An 18413-nucleotide genomic window follows, 5' to 3' on the forward strand; every position below is an offset into this window, starting at 1 on the left:
CAGGGCCAGACCTCCCTGCCCCAAACCCCAGATTTTCAGGCCAGACCACCCCTTCCCGCAAGGAACGAGACTGTGTGGGCTTCAGACATGCACCACAGCAAGCAAAAAAAAACCCCCCAAAACCTCACAGACCTCATCTTTACTTGGTGTCTGTCCTGCCAAAGGGATGCTCATTAGCCTAGATATTACATTTACCATTGAAAAGGGAGTCCTCTGTCGGCTACAAGTCATGTCTAACATGCCTCTGAGAAAATCAGAAAAGCAAAAAGCAATCCACATTTCCTCCTGCTTTCTAATCTTCAAGCTCAAACTCCTTACCTTACAGAATGGGATCACCAAGCACCATTTGGATCCTGCAACTCCTTACACAGCCAAGTATCCTTTACTCATAAGAGACGTCACGTAAGATTCTTGCCTTTCCCGCCTAGGTTTTGGCCAGCTTTGGTCCCCAAAAGGATCCTGTCAAGTAATTTTCTTGACTAAAGAAAAGCAGGTGATGAATCGTGCAAGCCCTACTAAAGTGAGTAATCTTCACTGCCTCCTAGCAGTGCTGAATTAAGCAAGGCACAGCATTCTTTTCAAATTCATGTCTTTTCAAAAACTTTACATAAACATTTGACATTTTACTTTTACTGTAACGCCAGTTCTTCAGGCAAGAGGTAAACATTACCTTAGTGGAAACAGAAACAGAACTGCCCTGTCAAACCAGAGGAACAGACAAAGCAAGCGCCCAAATTAGCACGGGCTGAGCATGAAAGTGAGCAGAAACAGCATAAATGAGTCAAAGCCATTGCTGCATGTCTCAGTGAACGAGGCTATTGTTCTGCAACATGCTCAATGCATGGAGAAGCCCTATACACCTCTGGGATCACTTCTAGACGAGGCAGAGCCAGTGCCCTCTTGGTCCGCTCTGCGACGTCTTTGTCCTTACTATCTAGGCACTGTTCTCCTTGTGCAGCGGCAGCCAAACGCCTGGACACACTCAAAACTTTATCACTTGCATCCACTTTATCTTCCCTGCACTGGGAGAGCACATAGAACTGCAGGTACCAGCAAGACCTCAAACCAACAGCCTAGCACAGTGTCGCACGCCCATCTGCTGCGAGCTACGTAGCCAACAGACCAGAAGCCTAGCCCTGAGACAGAGCTTCCACTGATCTCACTACCTTGGCTTGGTTGCAGTGGCAGCAGAGGGCAGGACTTTCCTTCCCCTGGAAGATGCAGCGGTGACCCGGAGATGAGCTGACTCAAAAGGAGGAGGAAACCATAATTCACACATATTGCTTCATAGCAACTTCAATGAAAAAAATTAGAAACTATATGTGGCTCTGGGTCCCTCTCTTGTCTGAGGACTGAAAGGAATAAAAGTCACAATTCTACTTCGGCCCTTTGGCCTTTGTGAGCAGCTCCATCCCAACACAGACTCACTCGCCTCTGCTTGCCAGTTGCTCACCCGCTGCTGCCACCGTGTAGAAAAAAAAAGCCCCTGAACCCACAGGTGACACTGCCTATGGGGGCTCTGCACACCCTCGAGCGTCTCAAAGGGACATTTTACACAACAGATGTGTTGAACTTCCTACCAGCAAATCAGGGAGCCTCGTGCTGATCATATCTTGCAGGTTTGTTTTATCTTCTGGGCCAAGGTCTTGTTTGTATTGCCACTTCTCCGGCACAAAGGGCCACTTCATTTCCTTTGCCTCCTCCAGAAGAGTCATCAAGTCCTCGGGAAGCAAAGCTGAAAAGGTCAAAGAGCAGGTAAAGATATTGCAGCAGGTTCAGCCGCAACACTTAGAACAGAGAGCCTACCCTGCAAAAAGCATACCTCCCCTCCCTCTCGGACCTTCTCCCAGTTGTTAGCAGCTCTTAGCTTCTGCCACCAGCCTCATTGGGAGGGAAAGCGAGCTCGCCTGTCACCCGTTACCCTTGGCTGCTCTGCCCTCCAGGTAAATGGGAGCCATCAGCCATTAAAAAGGCTTTTAGCAGGAAGCCACACCGGCTGGTAGCTGGCTGGGCGTGAAGAGCTGCTCCAAGATGGACAGGAGGAAAGCTGTTCCCCCCTTTGAGGAGAAGGCTCCTGCCAGAGCGAACGGGGCCAACGGCACAGAAGACCTGTCCCCCTTGTTCGGGGCTTGCTGGCGGCAGTAACAGAGCCAGCTTGAAAAGCCACATCCAAACTGGGAGATAAACCCTGATCGTATAAAGCAATTATACAAAGATCTAAAGGGATATAATGAACAACAAAAACACGGTCTTGAGAATAATTATTTGACTGACAATTTGGTTAAAAAAAAAAAAAGTTGTTGGGTTGAGTTACTCAACCTGCTCTCAAAGCAGTAGCTGTAGACTACAGGACACACTTTCCCTCAGCACAAGAGAACTCACTGCTCTCTTGTCTCACAGCAAGACAAAATGGTTTAAACCACACGCTTGGGAACCGCTATTAACACGGCAGTACCCACGGATGCGTGGCAGACACCACCTGAAGCCTCGCCGTGAGATTCCCTGTTTGAAGCTGATGCATCTTCTTTGAAGCCAGTTTAGCCAAGTAATTCTCTCTAGCTGAGGAGCTGGCCTGAGCTTCTGCATTTCTCTGGCAGTTTACAACAGAAGTCAAAAAGAAGCTAAAAGGAGAAGGTGCCCTTGGTCCAGGCACACTCCTACCCAGGCACAGCCAGCATGGAGCCGCACTGAAACCCCAGTCCTCACGCCTTCCACCCGAGGGTTTCCAATCCCTACCCAAAGCACAGCTTCCCTCCCACCTGGAAAGGCCAAGCACAAAGAAGTCAAAAGTCAGTTATTTTTCTTTTTTTTTTTTTGGATGAGGGCAAAGTACTCCCAGCTCCCACGCCTGGCCCCTGATCCTCCAGCGACGTGCCAGAGCTCACAAGGCAAGAGCGCTGTTTGGCCCATGCCCATGCCCTGCTCCCTCCTTGGGCTGACTCTTTGCCTCCCAGTTAACCATAGGCTTCGGCTGGATCTCCAGCCTGACCCAACTAAGGATGCAATCTCTGGTAGAAGCATCCAGCTAGAGATATGGGCTTGGATTTGTCCCTTCCTTTCAGCCTCAGCCCACATTTTAATTTTCCTTGAAACAGGGGTGAAGCTGCAGCCTGAGTGTGCTGTGCTGTGCTGTGCTAACCACTCGGCCGAGCAGACTCTCTGGCCAATGAAAAGTGGATTAACGAGGATTATTGACCAGATGGGGTTAATGGTGATCATCAGCTGCAGATCTAGCCCCTTCTGGCCATTAATCCCCAGAAAAAACCCTGCTCAGAGACCATCATTGCTCTAACAAGGCAACGCAATAAATGTATTAGTGCGTATTTTTTAATCAATCCTTTACGGATGACTGCAGAAAATGTACTACATAAAAAGTCTGTTTCATGCTCATATTACAAGGCATTCGCCGGTACATTTTTCCAAAGTGGGAAGTCAGATATTTAGGGCCCTTTTTCCAAAAAGTCACCTTTATAAAAGATATAACTTTTTCCAGCCCATGTTTTCTCACTTGTTGCTGCATCTCTGGACATGCTTCCCATTACACAGCCCAGCTTCACGCGCAGCCACATTTCCCTGCCCTTCTGAAGTGGGATCTGGAGGTGCTCAGCCCTCCACGCCACAGCAAGGTGGCCAAGGGGCAGAGCTGGAGAAAAGAGGAGGTCGTGCTCCCACCCTCACACCTCTCGCTGCAAAATCAGTGCAGGAGCAGGGATACCCATCTCATCACAAAGGAATGCAAAATGACGGACAGAGGGATTTATCCCCCCATGTAGAGGGGGGAAGACTGAGCTTCCCAAAACATCCCCCAAAGGAAGATGGGGTTGGTGTGAAGGCAGTCACAGCAAGCACGTGTTTCCCCATATGACCCCATAGGACTGACTTAAATAGCACTAAAACAGGAAAAAATAATAGTGTCAGCAACTAAGATAATAATTGGTGGGATAACGTGGACGTTGCTATTCTCTCTAGAGCACAAAGGTATTACTGCTGTCCTCTTCTTCCTGTTTTCCATGTCACCTTTATTAAACCTTAATCCCCCTCCTACTTGATGCACTAAAGAACAAAGAATACGGCCAAATTCTTTAATATTGAACTTTGATTTTTAAAGAGGCATCCTCAGCGGTCACTACTGCTGAGCTGATTAGAAAAGGAAACCAGGGTAACTTTTTCAGAAGGATTTGGCAGTCTAGGAGCCTTCAGTCATCTTTGGGGTTGGACATTCATATAAGCCTAGCAGGATACTGCTTCGAGCCTTGCTGTGACTAGTTGTCACTGCATGGAAATAAACACAATTAGCAGGTTAATCACAATAAAAATGATGTTGTATCGCAAGAACATCTACTAGAACCACACCAACCAATTGGGAAGATCATGTGAACAGTTCTGCAGCTTTCAGCTAAAATCCAGATCCCAGGACAAAAGTTTACTCTTGTAATAGGTAGCTGTTCTCACCGCAGGCATTATAAATTCATTAATTAACGAAGACTGAGATGGCACAGAAGTTGATTGGAATGATTGGAATGATTTCTAGCCTAAAAAGAAAGAAAAAAGCAACCAGACCCATCTAAGACCCATTCAGGCCCCTCAACTAAAGTGAGATAAGGATGTGCTCTTCCTCTCCACTCTCCTCCCCATTTATATGTCTTTGGCTTTCAGTTCCTCCTGTGCCTGGTCTGAGAAAGCCGGGGCGAACAAAGGCAGCCCTGGGAGGAGAGGGGGGCAATGAAACCCCCTCTGCCTCTGCGTTGAGAGGGTCCCCCCGAAGCCAAGAGCCGCCGACCTGCGAGGCCCTGCCTTCCCCAGGCAGAGAGCCCCAGAAGTTATTAATGTCGCTGTCACCACCCCGCTGCTGGGTATTTTTCTTTCAGCTGATGGGAACACGGTCCTCGGAAAAGCTCGAGCATCACTTCAGGCTCTGATCGCCCATTTCCTGAAGCAGTTTACCTGAAGGACCATGTCTAATCGAGTGATTATAAGGGCGCTGATTTACCTTATCTGGAACTAAACTGATTATTTCTCACACTTTGTGGTATTTAATAGGAGAAAAGCAGGGAGGAGGATGAGGGGAAAAAAAAGCGCTACCTGATTAGGAGTTCAAGAGCCTATTCTAAGGAGCCATAATAAAATGTCAAAGAATTCGTGATGAGGAAACAAAGTACCCTTTGTTGAAAACACAAAAAGAAGAGAAAAATCTTCCAGTATCCATAACAGAAACCTATACGCCACCCTCCACCGCAAACAGACTTAGGTGCTTCAGAAAAAGGCAGCTGACCTCCCAGCAAGAACAAGGATGGTCAGAAAAACATATTCTCAACGGCTCTGCGCTCCAAGACAAACAAAGGATTTTAAAGATCAAATTAACATTATGGCCAAGTCATTCATGCAGAGCAAAACTAAACACTATTAACACTAAACTGGAAAATGGACAGTACTGCAGATGTGTCATGCAAAGGAAAACATGTACGTAAATAGATTTTTTTTGAGTTTTTGCTGACGCCTTTGTTTTCCCCCCCCAGAAATTTCACCTCCATCCTTCACTATACCCTTCCGTACTTGTTGAAGTTATTTTTCTGTGTGGCAGAAAGGAGTACACAACCTCCCCACCCTGTACCAACAAGATGTAATTCAAACAAGTTCAGCAATTCAAACTTTGGCTTTTATTTCATGAATAAAAAAGCTGTGGCAATGAAGTTATGTAGCCCTCTGAAAGTCTGAACCTAGAGAAAAACTGAGTCGAGTGTATTGCAGCCTTTCATGACGGACACAAACTGGATTTCTACTGGAATTAAGAAATAATTTTTTTTTTTTTTTTTTTTTTTAACAAAACACTCTCAAAGCACCATGGCAATACCAAAATAAATGCCGGTTTCCAGCAGGTAATGCCAGCATTAAAACAAATTAAGAACCCTTCTATTACGGCTCTTGCTAAATACCACTTCCTTTCCCGGTTACTTATTCCAGCCATTAGCCGGCATGGATTTTCCTTTCAAGAGGGGTATTTTTTTTCCTTTGGACACCACTTATAGAGGTCACACACATTTTACAAGATAAAGATTCAGGCAATGAGCTCTTTAATATATTAGGAGAAGCTGACAAACAGAAAAGGCCCTCCCCCAGTTCCTATGAAAGGAGAGGAAATATGTGCCCTTATTCAGAAGTTGCATCCTTTTTTTTTCTTTCTTTTTTTTCTAATAACTGAAATTTATGTGCATCAGCAAACTTTTGGGCATTGTTCTTCCCAAACTAAACTGTTCCTTACAGCCTCATGTTTACTGAAGCCTAAAATTAGAACTGACAGCAATTCACTGCAACAAAGTGGACTTCTTTCCCTGCCTGCCTGTAGCCTGTCCCATTCATGGCCCTGAAATCCAGGCATCTCTTGACACTCATCTGCCAGGAGAAGAAAAATAGGGCAGGGCTGAGGACCGGCGGCTGTTGCCGTGGTCCTGCCGCCTCTCCTGGGGATCTCACCTTGGCACCGCCGGTATTCTCGCTCATCTTCCTCGCCCGTGTCAGCCTTTGCTGACAGGAGTGTGTCCAGAGCTCCCTTGCACTCCTGCAGCAGCGTGGCCACGACATTTTGATTATTCATGAAGGCTGATCCCACTCGGCTGTGAATTGGGTGTCCCCGGGTGCACGGTGATCAATTACTTAAGAGAAGACACGGATTCTAAATGAAAAGGATCCCTTCAAGGCTGAGATACCTGGTGAACAAAGGAGGGGGAAAATGATTAACTAAAGTATCATCAATTATCCGAAAGGCTCAAGCAGGGAGAAATAATAGGGGAAATACATGAAAATACATGACAGCCTCGGAGGACTTTATTAGAGGAGTGTGTGAAATTACTGCAGGGTCTCGGTGACAAACTGTGCAAGGCGAACATCTCCAAGGTGCCAGGGAGAAAGGACGGGTCCTTCAATGGAGCTGGGAAACCCCAAGCAGAAAAGTGACTCGCCAGGCTGTGCCGGAGCCCTCTGCACCTGGGAGGCTCAGGCTGTCGCACACTGTTAGCCGGGACTGAATGGCTGAACTCGTGGAGGATGCTGCATGCGTTTACCAAAACATGGGGGCCGTCTCTTTTACCCTGGGCACGGGAACACATTGCTGTCTTGCCTTCTCTCACGGTAGCCCCACTCCTGCCACATAACACAGTGTCCTACCACTGTTTGGTTGAGGTAGAGGAGCAACAATGGTCTTTGAAGGAGCCCACTGGAATGGAAAGTCTTTTAGCTGATGCTGCAGCATGCAGCAGGGGCTCACTCGGCTGTCTGGCCTGCCGTAACTTTTCCACTGCAAGTCCTTCAGGTGCTTAGGACATTGCCAGTGGCAGTGCAAAAAAAAATCCCACAATTTCCATCCCAGGTATCTGGCTCAGCATCTGCCAAAACAGCAGAGCAGATTTCATAAACAAAGCACAAAAGAAATGCTTTGGGGTTTTTTCCCACCAATTTGGTGACAGACTCACTTAGAAAACTGCTCCCACAGGTTGAAGCAATGTAGAAACAGCCTCTGTGAAAACATTTCTGAAATTGGGGAAACAGTAAGGCTATGAAGGAGGAAGGGGAGTGCAAAGGAACACACATACAGGCACAATTTGCTGACTAGAAACGACTTACACTTCAGCAGCTAAATTTCCAGACAGTTTTTCCTTTCTGTTGCAGCTCTGGGATCATTGGATCCCAGAGCTGGTGGCAGATAGCCTGTGTTCTCAACAGCACCAAGTAAGAGCAAGCTGCCAGATTGAAAAGCACAGGGCAAAAGAGATGCACTCATGCGAAAGCAGAGAGGATCAGAGAGCCTGTCGCGAAAGGGCAGGTGGAGCAGGGGAAAAGATGAGATTCATCAGCAAAGAGCCTGGAGGCAGGAGCTCATCGGTGGGGCTGTAACTGACTCTGCAGACAAATGTCAGAGAAAGAAATTCAAAAGGTAGCCGTAAAAGGGGGACCCAGGGTAGGAGCACAGGCACATATGAGCAGCTGGGGAGCAGGGTGGACAAGCAAAAGATCAGCTAGAAGCAGAGCCACGTGTAAAAACTCAGGCAAGACTAACGCTGTTAAACACTCAACATTTCCTAGCATCTGAGGCTTGGCTTTGTGGTCGCAGCGGTGTTTTGCCAGCGTCAGCGCAACCCACACCGTGGAGCACCTCGGCAGGGCTTCCTTCTACTCCAGCTGCACTCTGGAGCACAGCACGAGAAGGTCCTGGCACAGCATTCAACCAGCTGCAAAAGCAGGCTGTAGTTCTGGAGGCTACAAACGATCCTGTACTAAGAATTACAATCACAGAATAGAATCATAGAATATTTTGAGCTGAAAGGGACCCCTAAGGGTCATCAAGTCTCAGCGCCAGACTGAGATACAGAGCAGCTAGCTTCAGTTCTCAGATCTGCTGTTGATGCCAAGTCACATACACTGTGCCTCATTTCTTCTTGTCACATACACAGGAGAGGAACAGAGATGCCATCTGAGACTGGGCCTGTTTGCTGTGCCTCTCAATGGACAGCTAGAAACCTCGGTTGCTGTAAAGTCAAGTTTGTCAGGGTTTGTGAGATGTACGAACAAATAAAGAGCCAATAGAGTGAAAAAGTGCTCTTAGGAACAGCACAGGTTTCATTGCTGTGGTTGTGACTCTCAGCCAACTAAGTCTGTGCTCAGAAAGCTGTTGAAAAATTAACCTAGCAGGAAAACCAATCAAATAAAATGTATAATACAGGTTAGAGTTCTGATAAGGAGAGCAGGTTAAAGTCTGCACTCAGGTTCAGTTCCCATCCCTCCAACAGAACACTGAGGTGGGATTTCTGCTGTTTTCCCTACCCTTCATAGCTCTGCCCAAGTTGATACTTCTATCTCCCTTCTCTGTAGTCATTTTTGTATTATAAATGCCTTCCTGGGAGAAGATTCAGAGGCGTTTTCAGAAAAGAGGTGAACATGCAGGTATCAACAGAACCCAAGAATACAGCTCCTAAGGATGGCAAAGTTAAAAGAAAGCCACAAACGCAGAATTTACAGCCGAGGGCCTCTCCCAGAGTTTTCTCCCCATCCTGGTACAGGGCATTAAGAAACAAAGCAGAAGGAAAGCCCAGAAAGGGTTCGCTATCCTTTTAAGTAAGCTCCAAGTCAGAGTGAGCAGGGCCACCCCCAATGTAGGTCACTGTCCCGCAGGGTTTGGGCCAGGTGAGCATAGCTGGGTGCTGGTAATGGGGTGCTGGGATCATCCCGCGCATGGTAAGGGGATGGAGCAGGCACAGGGTCCATTTAGGGGCTCCCATCAGGAGAAAAAGGAGATGGAGCCAAAGACAGGTCTGGAGACACAGCTACAGCGTGGTCCAAAGTCCACCCAGGAGACAGGGCTGAACTATCTATCACTGACAAAGATCATTCAAAAAAAAAAAAAAAAGGCCACCAGACTGACAGGATTTGCTCACAGCACAAGGTCCCAGTGCACATCCCAGCTCACAAAGGTCCTCTTCTCCCTAAGAACCTCCAGGTCGGCAAGGACAGATATCTGAACCTGGTGACAACACCCAGAAAGCAAACTCTTGGGAAAATAAAGTCCTCTCCTCTCACCCTGCCAGGTCTAGAAAAGCCGATCCAGTTGCTGGTTATCCATCAGGGAAAAGAAAAGCAGCCGCCTCTGCTATAATCACAGTAACACACCTATGCTAGCGTTGCTTGCTCTGTTAGCTGCACCGACATCTGCTAATTGATTTATCTGATTACCCAGCCCTGCGGGAACGAGTGTGGGGCTGTCCCACGAGCACCTCCCAGGTTGGGATGAAGCATCCCTGCCATCTGGGCCTGACTCCATTCCTTTGTGTAACTGACATCTCCAAAATCTCGTTTTCTAAGGAGTCCTCCCTAGTAACCGCTGAGCACATGCACACGTATCTCAGATCGGCTGCGAACATGAGTCCGACCGAGCAGAGGAGACTGCTTCTGGAGCATGCAGAAGCATGTTGGAGAAAGCCCAGGTTCAACTGCTGCCTCCCAGCCCTGCTAAATACACGTTCATAAACAACATTTTCTTTGAAGATGCACTAAAGCAAAGATACTTGCCTTTACAAAAAATAACACAGTGTTAAGAGCATCCAAGGGAGCTTACAGACATGCCCCAACTTATCCACGCTGCAAACCAGGGCCCAAAATCAGCCTTTTAAACCCACCTCGTGGAAAGGCTGGAGGGCTGCAGTGCCTGGGTCTTTACTGTAAGCAGGAGGGCCCCGTGGCTTTGTGAGCCACACAGACTGCCAGCCTCACAAAGAGCTGATGGGGCTTAGCGGGGAAGCTTAAATTAGTGTAGAAGTACAGCACTTGGCTTCCTAGGATTGTAAAGATTTAACTCACCGGGAAACTGCCAGATCTATAACAGTGATATATGAATGTCAGCAAGAGAGAAATTTTTCTTCGAGTACATTTTTCCAAAGAACTGAATAATCAGCCAGGACACTTAAGAGTAATAAATATTGATTTACAACAGCAGCGACAACAAAGTGCTGGAACCATACAGAAAAGTGCAATAAACTGTACATTAGTACTCAGAAGGAAGATAGCCTTTTGAAACTCGGCACTAGGGGCAATGACTCGCATCATAAAATCAGCTTAAAATGCACCGAAGAGCTTTAAACTAGAGCAGCACCCTTCAGACAGATGTCACTCTGTAAGTTGTGTTTTGTGACAGCTGTAGCACTGAATGACAGCTGGGACATGAAAATAACCAAGCACGCAGCTTACAGACCTGGGGCAAATGCAGGACCTGAGACTAAAGCCGAACAGCAGAACGAGCAAAAACTTCTAGGGGCCTTTAGAACCCTCTCAATGCTCACTAATGAGCTTTCTTAAAGTACCGTTAAATCCTAACAAACAGTACTTTGAGGAGTCTACGGTTCTGAAGTGATAAAGATTGCAGCTTGGTATGCTGCAAAGCACATAATAAAAAAAGATTTTGCATCAGATTGCGGACTTAAGCAATTTGTGGTGACAGGAAAGCTTTGGGCACAGAGAGTTTTTAAATGGTTGATGTAATTGCTAGACACTTTAAAACAGAAATGATGAAAAAAAATCTGTGCCATTTCTGGTTGGAGCCTGGATCAAAATAACTTCTTGCATCAGATACGATGAAAAAAATAATCCAAAGGTCTCAGGGGATGAGAAAGTATATATCTGTGATTGCCCTCTAACGGGAGCTGGATTTCAGATCAAGGGGGAGGGAGGGAGGGAACGAGGAATTGGGTGGGCTACAGTGAAATGATCTCTTTAACAAGAAATGGGCCATACTGTGACACTTCAGAGCCCTTGGGCTAGACGACCAAAAGATCTGCCAAGAGAAAGGAATTTTAAGTTCTAGTGTGGATGGAAGGAAGCCTGGGAGTCAATCTAGCTAGTTTAAGGAATCAGCTTTGGAGGCTTTAAGAAAAAGAAGATGTAATTGCTGCATTCAAACATCAAATACGGCAAGCATAACAAGCATTGGTTTCTCAGACAACATCATTTAGGAAATCTTCCACAGCATTATGGTCCTGAAACACAAATGAAAGATCGCCAGACCTTTTCTCTCTGAAAATATATTATCCTAATTTTCATCTTATTCAGGCTACCCTCCAGTTCCAGGGAGACTAATGAAGAGGAAGCAAAGACCTGATGAGTTCCATGTGGAGACTACATTTATGGATTAATCCCAACAGGGAGCAAATAAACCTTATTCCCAGAGCTCTCGGTTGGGACTCGGCACAATCAATCGAGGTATGGGTAGTTATTTATGATTGAGGCTGTTTTGACTTTCAAATAAACATTTTAATTATTTTAAGTGCTACGCTGGAACTTAGAATCTGAGCCCTGTTTTCATTTTGATGCCTTGCTTTCCTCCCTCCTAATCCCAAACCACTCCAGTCATTATGATACCGTGCAAATGATACCGATTTTCATGCCCATAACATTTGTAAGTCTTTGCCAAGGTAAAATCCACAGGCTGGACAAAAACTAGAGAAAAGGAAGGAGGATCCCTCTGAGGGAGCCAGAATAAATGAAAGAACACCCTCAAACTACACTGGGCCTAAAGAAGCAGAGGTGCCCTACTCCGAAACCCCCTTGTCATCTTGTTGGCACACTCCGATCCATCTTTGTATGCTACTTTTCTCTGCCTGCTCTTACACGCAATTTTAAGAACCAAAGTACTTAAGAATGTTTCTTTTTTAACAGCTAGTTTTCAATTCAAGTGTCTGCACCACTTGCACTTCCAGCTTTTCCCTCCGGTCTAATTCAACAGGCTCTCCCGTACACTTTAGCCATGACAACACCACGTGGCGGGACAGCATTTTTCATGGGTGCTGGGGTGGGAATCCTTGCCTCCGACTCTGTGAAATCCAGTTTCCTTGTTCTGATCAAGCAATTAACTGCCCAACACGAAGACTGCACACTGCAGCTCGTGGTGTACCGTGGCCTATCCACACGTAGCTTCACCAAGGTCAATGAAGCTACGCTAATTTTTGAGGGAGCTTTTTAAGCCGGTATAGTCTCTTGCTAAATAAGGAGGGCAGGGGTGAAATCATAACACAGAGGCAGTGCTGGATATTTTCCAGCTGCACCCCGCTCCTGCAGCTGATTGAGTTATGGTCTCACCTTCAGTCCATATTATGGTATTTTTGTCTCCCCTTGCTTTCTGAAAAAATTGCAAAAGATTGTCCCTAGAAGAGTGAGTGAACATCGAGGCTGGTATTTTTTCCTTCAGCAGGTAACAGCGAGCATGCACACTGTACTCAGCTGCCCTCCCTCCTGCCGATTTGCACACAAGCCTTCTGGAGTCCTTCCCATTACATGTGTCAAAAATAACAGGCTCGATTTATTTTCAGATTTGGCAGCTTGCGGGAATAAAAAACAAACAGAAAAGGAAAACATACTTACGACAATTTAGCAAAGGTTTCAGTGACTGAGTTAATATCATTTTCCACAGAAAGCAAATTCAGTTTCCTGACTATTTCAATGCACACATGCTTATGTTTTCCTAGAGCATTTACCTTTCTTTTCAGTACACGGAGGCTTTGCTGCATGAAGGAGAAAAGATGGTTCAAAAAAAAAAAAATATTTGCTAGGGGCTTTATTTATTTATTTATTTAGTTTACTTCTCTGGCTTAAAGATTAGATGTTTTCTTTTGGTAAAGCTGGATATACCAACTGGCATTGGCTGTATTAAAATAAGGAAGAACCTCAATCAAAAAGCCTCTCCTAAGGCAAGCTTTCTTGTTAATATGCACCAACATGAAAGGCTTTCTTTTCATCCTATACAACTACAGTGTGTGTAAATTGCAGGGGGCTCATTGGCATAAATCTTGGCTGTGACCTCTGAGGTAAACTGGATTTACATTACTTTCTGACAAGAATTAAATGAAGGCCTTGTGGATATATGAACAGCCTTCTAGACTGCAACAGATGGGCATGAATGTGCTCCCTAGGCAAACTATCAGTGACATCTGTGTCCTCCAAATTCTGGTGGTCTCAGCCAATTAGCAGGCAAAAGGAGGGAGAAAAAAAAAAAAAAAAAAAAAAAGCCAGCCTCTGCACAGCTACCCCAGCCAGAGCTGAAGCAGAAGTGCTTCTGTTTAGAAATGGGATCAAGAACAGCCTCCAGCAGCAAGGAGGTGGTTAGCCGGCTGGGAATAATACAGAGGTAACACTACAGAAAAAGCTGAAGTCATTAGATAGAACAGATACTAATATTAATACAGAACAAATTCCAGCCTCAGCTAAGCCTGCATAAGGCTAGTGTAATGGGCTACTGCGATGGATTTCCACTGCTATGGCAAAGAACAGAGTTTTGTCAGTCCTAAATAGCAGAGGAGGGGTCAAAGCAAAGTCCAGTGCCTGACACAGCTAAGGCAGGCGTTGCAAAAGCCCGGCTCTTGATCCATATTCAAACCTCCACCACATCCCGCTCTCCCTGCAGCAGCGTGAACCAAGCACCTGAAGAGAAACTCTGCCCGTGCAGACCTGCATTTAGGAATCATAGAATACCTCGCGTTGGAAGGGACCCATAAGGATCATTGAGTCCAACTCTGAGTGTCCCTCCTTGGGTGGCTGGGGTCGGGTAGGCAACCTACTCAATGGCCGCCGCACCTGCCTGCTCCAAAGCTGAGCTTAGTGCTTTGTGGAAGGGCGTTTAAGTTGCAAGCAGACCAGGAAAATGAGGTTTGCTGCTTTTGTTTGTTAGAATGAGGTCTGGGATTTCTTAGGGCAGCACAGACACAAAGCAGAGCTTCAGTAAAGTTGCAATAAGCCATTTCTTATGAAACGTATTCTCTGCCTCCTGGTTTTTAACCTAGCTCTACACCCAGCCGCACATCCCTCCCGTGGCAGGGGCAGGCAGGACCTCTGGCTAAAACCAGCTCTGCGGCAGAGCCGGCGCTGGGCGCTGAACAAAAGTACCTGTTGTTTTGCCCTGGTCATGACTTTTCAGAGAGGCCATTTGGTCTCTTTCCCCTCATCATTGCTATCTTGTGTACTACTACGGGATGCAAAAAAAGGGAATAATTGAGGGGCAGATCAATAAATTAAAAAGTTCTAAAAAAAAAAAAAAGAGACATAATTAATTTGGTACAGCACATATTTTTAGATCAAAGATGCCTTTGAAGTGACAAACCCTTAATCCATAAACTACTGAAGCACTTCCTTTCTCTCCCAAACTACTTGTTGTCAAATAAAATGGAAGTTAAGGAAATTATCTTTATCTGAAAATGGCCAAAAGAAGCCATCACCTAATGACAGCCTTGTCAAAATGACAATTGGGGAAATTGTTAGGAAGGGGAGGCCTGACGACTGGAGGAATAAGCTTGCTGTTTGCTCTAATCTGGTCAGGCAGGCCCCACACAATTCCAGTCAGCTTGCTGTGTGAAACAGCTAAGTCTTTGTCAATGTGAGCAGGGGCTGGAAAGACTTCTCTTTCATGAATATGTATCACCACCCTCCACGTCTACAGAAAAAAACCCTTCCAAACGGCAAAATAATAATAAAAAAACCCCTACCCACCACCATAAAAACCAACAAAATCCTAAGACACAGAGCTGCGTGGAGAGAAAAAACTACTAAGTAATGAAAGCACACGTTTTGGAAGTGGAGCCAGAAGGATCTCCTGGTAAGACGGAGCCTCACATGAATGCCTGCTTACTTGCATGAGGAGGAAAGCACCCATAGCAGGTCTAAATGCTTCCACGGGCAAAGGTTTCAAGTCGAGGCACTGAGTCAGCTTCGTATCAGGGTAACAAATTTCCTGTGAAGCTTACAAACACACAACATTAAAAATAAAGATGATTCTAGGTTTAGTAAACTACATACAGCCCATTGATACAGTAAGAAAGGGTTCCTTTACGTGCAACCGAGGCTTTCAGAAGTGGCCACTGATTTCCCAGTGCTCCCACTAAAACAATTGTCTGAGAGATGTTCATGACCTTCTGCAAATAAAATCCTTCACAACATCTCAAGTCAGACAGTTTGAATCGCGGGTCCCCGTGAAGTTTGGGGGCTTCATATACATATATTACATTTCAAGCATTCAAAAGACTGGCATAAAACTGAAATACGAGAGCCAAATCAAGCCTACTGGACTGCCAACTGAGGCTGATGTACAGACAGAAAGCGCCTTGAAAAGACAAAATGGCTCAGAAACGCATGTCTGAAATATTGTGTCTCTGCAGGACTGGGGCTGAAACTCTTGTAAGCCCAAACAGGGTGTTTAAAGCCACAGAAGGACAGGCGGGGAGAGAACGCAGGATCGAACCAAGCCTGCGCGTGGTGCAGCAAACCCAAATGAAGGTATTTTCAGATGTGGTGGATTTCTCTATTGGAGAGCTATGATCGCATTCAACAGTGTTTGAAATGTTCATTGTTATCTTTTAAACTTGGCTTGTAAAACTGCAAACTAGATCTTAATTTACTATAGAGAGCTTGTGGTGATACTATAAACTTCAGTTTTTCTCCAAGCAACAAACAGAACACAGAAGTTTGACTTCCAGCAGAGATATCAAGACACAATGCTCAATTTTGAGGTTTACAATATTATGCAATGTTTGCTGTAGACATTTCCATTTCATTAGCATATTCTACTTTACATGAAATCCAGCAATGAATGCCATCCCTGATCTAAGGCTAATCCTCTTTAAAGAGCTACAGGCTATATTACATGTGGCCACAGCCACGGTTATGCCATGGCTGAATCACTTTGAAGCCTATTGAACAGTGTTCCCTTGTGAGATGAGACACAGAGCCATAAACCAATGCTCCCTGTGCTGTGAAATCCTGCTGTTTTCAGCACCAAGAGCTTCTGCAAGGGACAGACCCTCCCTAGTCCCAAGTAAGGGGCTGCACAAGAGGGAAAAAATACGCAGCTGCCTTCACCACCTCTCAACGCCAGTTTACAACCAGAGCCTCCAGTAACATGATAAAAACAAATGCCTCGTTTCCAAACATCATCAGACAGCGACTGCTCCAAGGAGGGGGGGCGGTGTACCAGAACAATAAAAGGTAAAGATGAACCAGGCACCTGCTTCCTTGGGCAAATCCTCTCTCTCACAGGCCAGCAAGGTTTCTGAAACGGCTCCATCTCAAAGGACGACAGCCAATATAACCCGGAGTGAGATGGAAGGTGCCAAAGTGAGAATATTCATTGAAACGTGGCTCCCTCCTCTCTTCTCTTTCTGCCTGTATTCCACCTTAGATCCCTTTCTCTGGAAAGGCTCACGGTTATTTCAGCAAGGTTCACATTTGTTTCAGGTCCATTTCTTGGTCACTTAGTTTTAGGATGCCAGCTGGAGAGCGAGAGCAATACCAAACTGATTACCTAGAAACTACGATTAAAGCCTACATCCCAGGAAAATGGATGTTGTATCATGCCAGTACGCTCCACTACATAAAGACATCACAGGTAATTTGGGACACAGTCATATCTGTCTTTAAAGAAAAAAAAAAAGGGGGCATGTACCTCCAAGGCAGGCTGCATCTGTCACAGCTGAGTGCCCTCAAACGCTATAAACTGAGATAATGGAGTTTTTATTGCCACACAGCACAGAATGTGGAACCTTTAACACCTTAAAATCTATACAAATTCAAAGGGAAAAAAAAAACCCAAACCACTATATTTGCTGGTCCTGCTATGTATCAGCAAAAGACAGTTTATTTTAGTGCTTATCTGTTAACTCTTCAGAATAACTTTGTTCAATCACTGCTTTTGAAGGGGGCTGGAAAGGTTGGTTCTGTTCAGTCTGCACTGTACACATGAAGTTATCTGCAGCTAAATGGTGTAAAACCAGTATCTCATCCAAAATGTTGATAATCCAACACACTTAGAATTGTTCCTATATACCCAGGAGACAAGACCACATCGTCCCTCATGTGGCGAATATAAAGAAGTACAGAGGTGATGTTTTGGAGGCTATTCCGAAGTGCGCTGAAGTTGTGAAGCTTCTGCTTTCAGCCAAACCATTTCGCTGGAGTCTATATTGTCACAGTTTTACACTCCAATCGATTTGCTTCAGAGCAAGAGGAAAGAGATTTTATTAATGCAGCGAATAGATTTTATCATTGTTAGAACTTTATAAATCCTCAATACAGTATTCAAAATGCTTGCCACTAGCCAGACTATGTATTGTGATGCCTTACTGCTGGTATCTGGTCACTTTAAGAAAGTGCAGCTTCCTCAGTTTGTTCTCTAGAAGAGGAAATAGCAAAAAGCAGAGAACTGAAATGCAAGGGTTACAACCCAGGGAAAACATGATTACCTTTGCTGTAATCTTTACAGGAAACCTGGACTGTTCCAGGCCTTGCAAAGAACTCTCTTAGTTGATCAGTGAGATTATAAAGGTTGATAAACCCTCACTCAACGGTTGTAAAACACCAGTTCAAGCCTTTTGTTCAGATTTTCAACGTGAGATTTGATGTGAAAAATGGAGCTTCCACTTCCCGGTATGCCCTCTATCGCACAGAACTCAAGTCAAGGTGTCACGCTGCGTGCTGGGCTACCCACAGACTTCTCTTAAGCAAGCCTTGATAAGGTCTAGTCTCATACAGCTTGTGAATCTGTCAAGGTCAAAACCTGAGATATCATGAAGATAGCGTAGGTCATATGTAGGAAGTTCACAGGGTATCTGGAGGTGGGGAAAAATCACATACGAATTGCATACTTCTTGGAAGCAATTACAGAAAGAAAAGCCTGTATGCCAAGTATTTTCTCTTTCTAGTTTGAGAGAAGTTCCACAAAACAGCAAATGTAGGAAGACGTGTATGCCGGCTAGAACTGTAGTGACATGAAACTAGGGGAGCAAAACTTCAACTGGTACATCGCCTCCACATACAAAGACAGGAGATGACCGCCTAAGAACTGAAAGCTGGACTCACAGCTACGGGTAAACAAAGAGAACTCCAGTAGGGCTCAT

The 18413-nt window shown here is 45.4% G+C and overlaps 1 protein-coding gene across 1 annotated transcript in view; it reads right to left on the reverse strand.

The window, feature by feature from the left end:
* ALPK1 (alpha kinase 1) overlaps positions 1-6592 on the reverse strand; it is a 28477-nt gene extending 21885 nt beyond the window's left edge. Inside the window, exons 1-2 of the mRNA XM_009957511.2 lie at positions 6472-6592; positions 1581-1735 (exon numbers count right to left, since the gene is read on the reverse strand). Coding sequence (XP_009955813.2) covers positions 1581-1735; positions 6472-6592 — 276 coding nt within the window. The remainder of the gene's footprint in view (positions 1-1580; positions 1736-6471) is intronic.
* Positions 6593-18413: the final 11821 nt, after the last annotated feature.

Source organism: Leptosomus discolor, chromosome 4, assembly GCF_034619465.1.
Source record: "Leptosomus discolor isolate bLepDis1 chromosome 4, bLepDis1.hap2, whole genome shotgun sequence".
Classification (NCBI taxonomy): domain Eukaryota; kingdom Metazoa; phylum Chordata; class Aves; order Leptosomiformes; family Leptosomidae; genus Leptosomus; species Leptosomus discolor.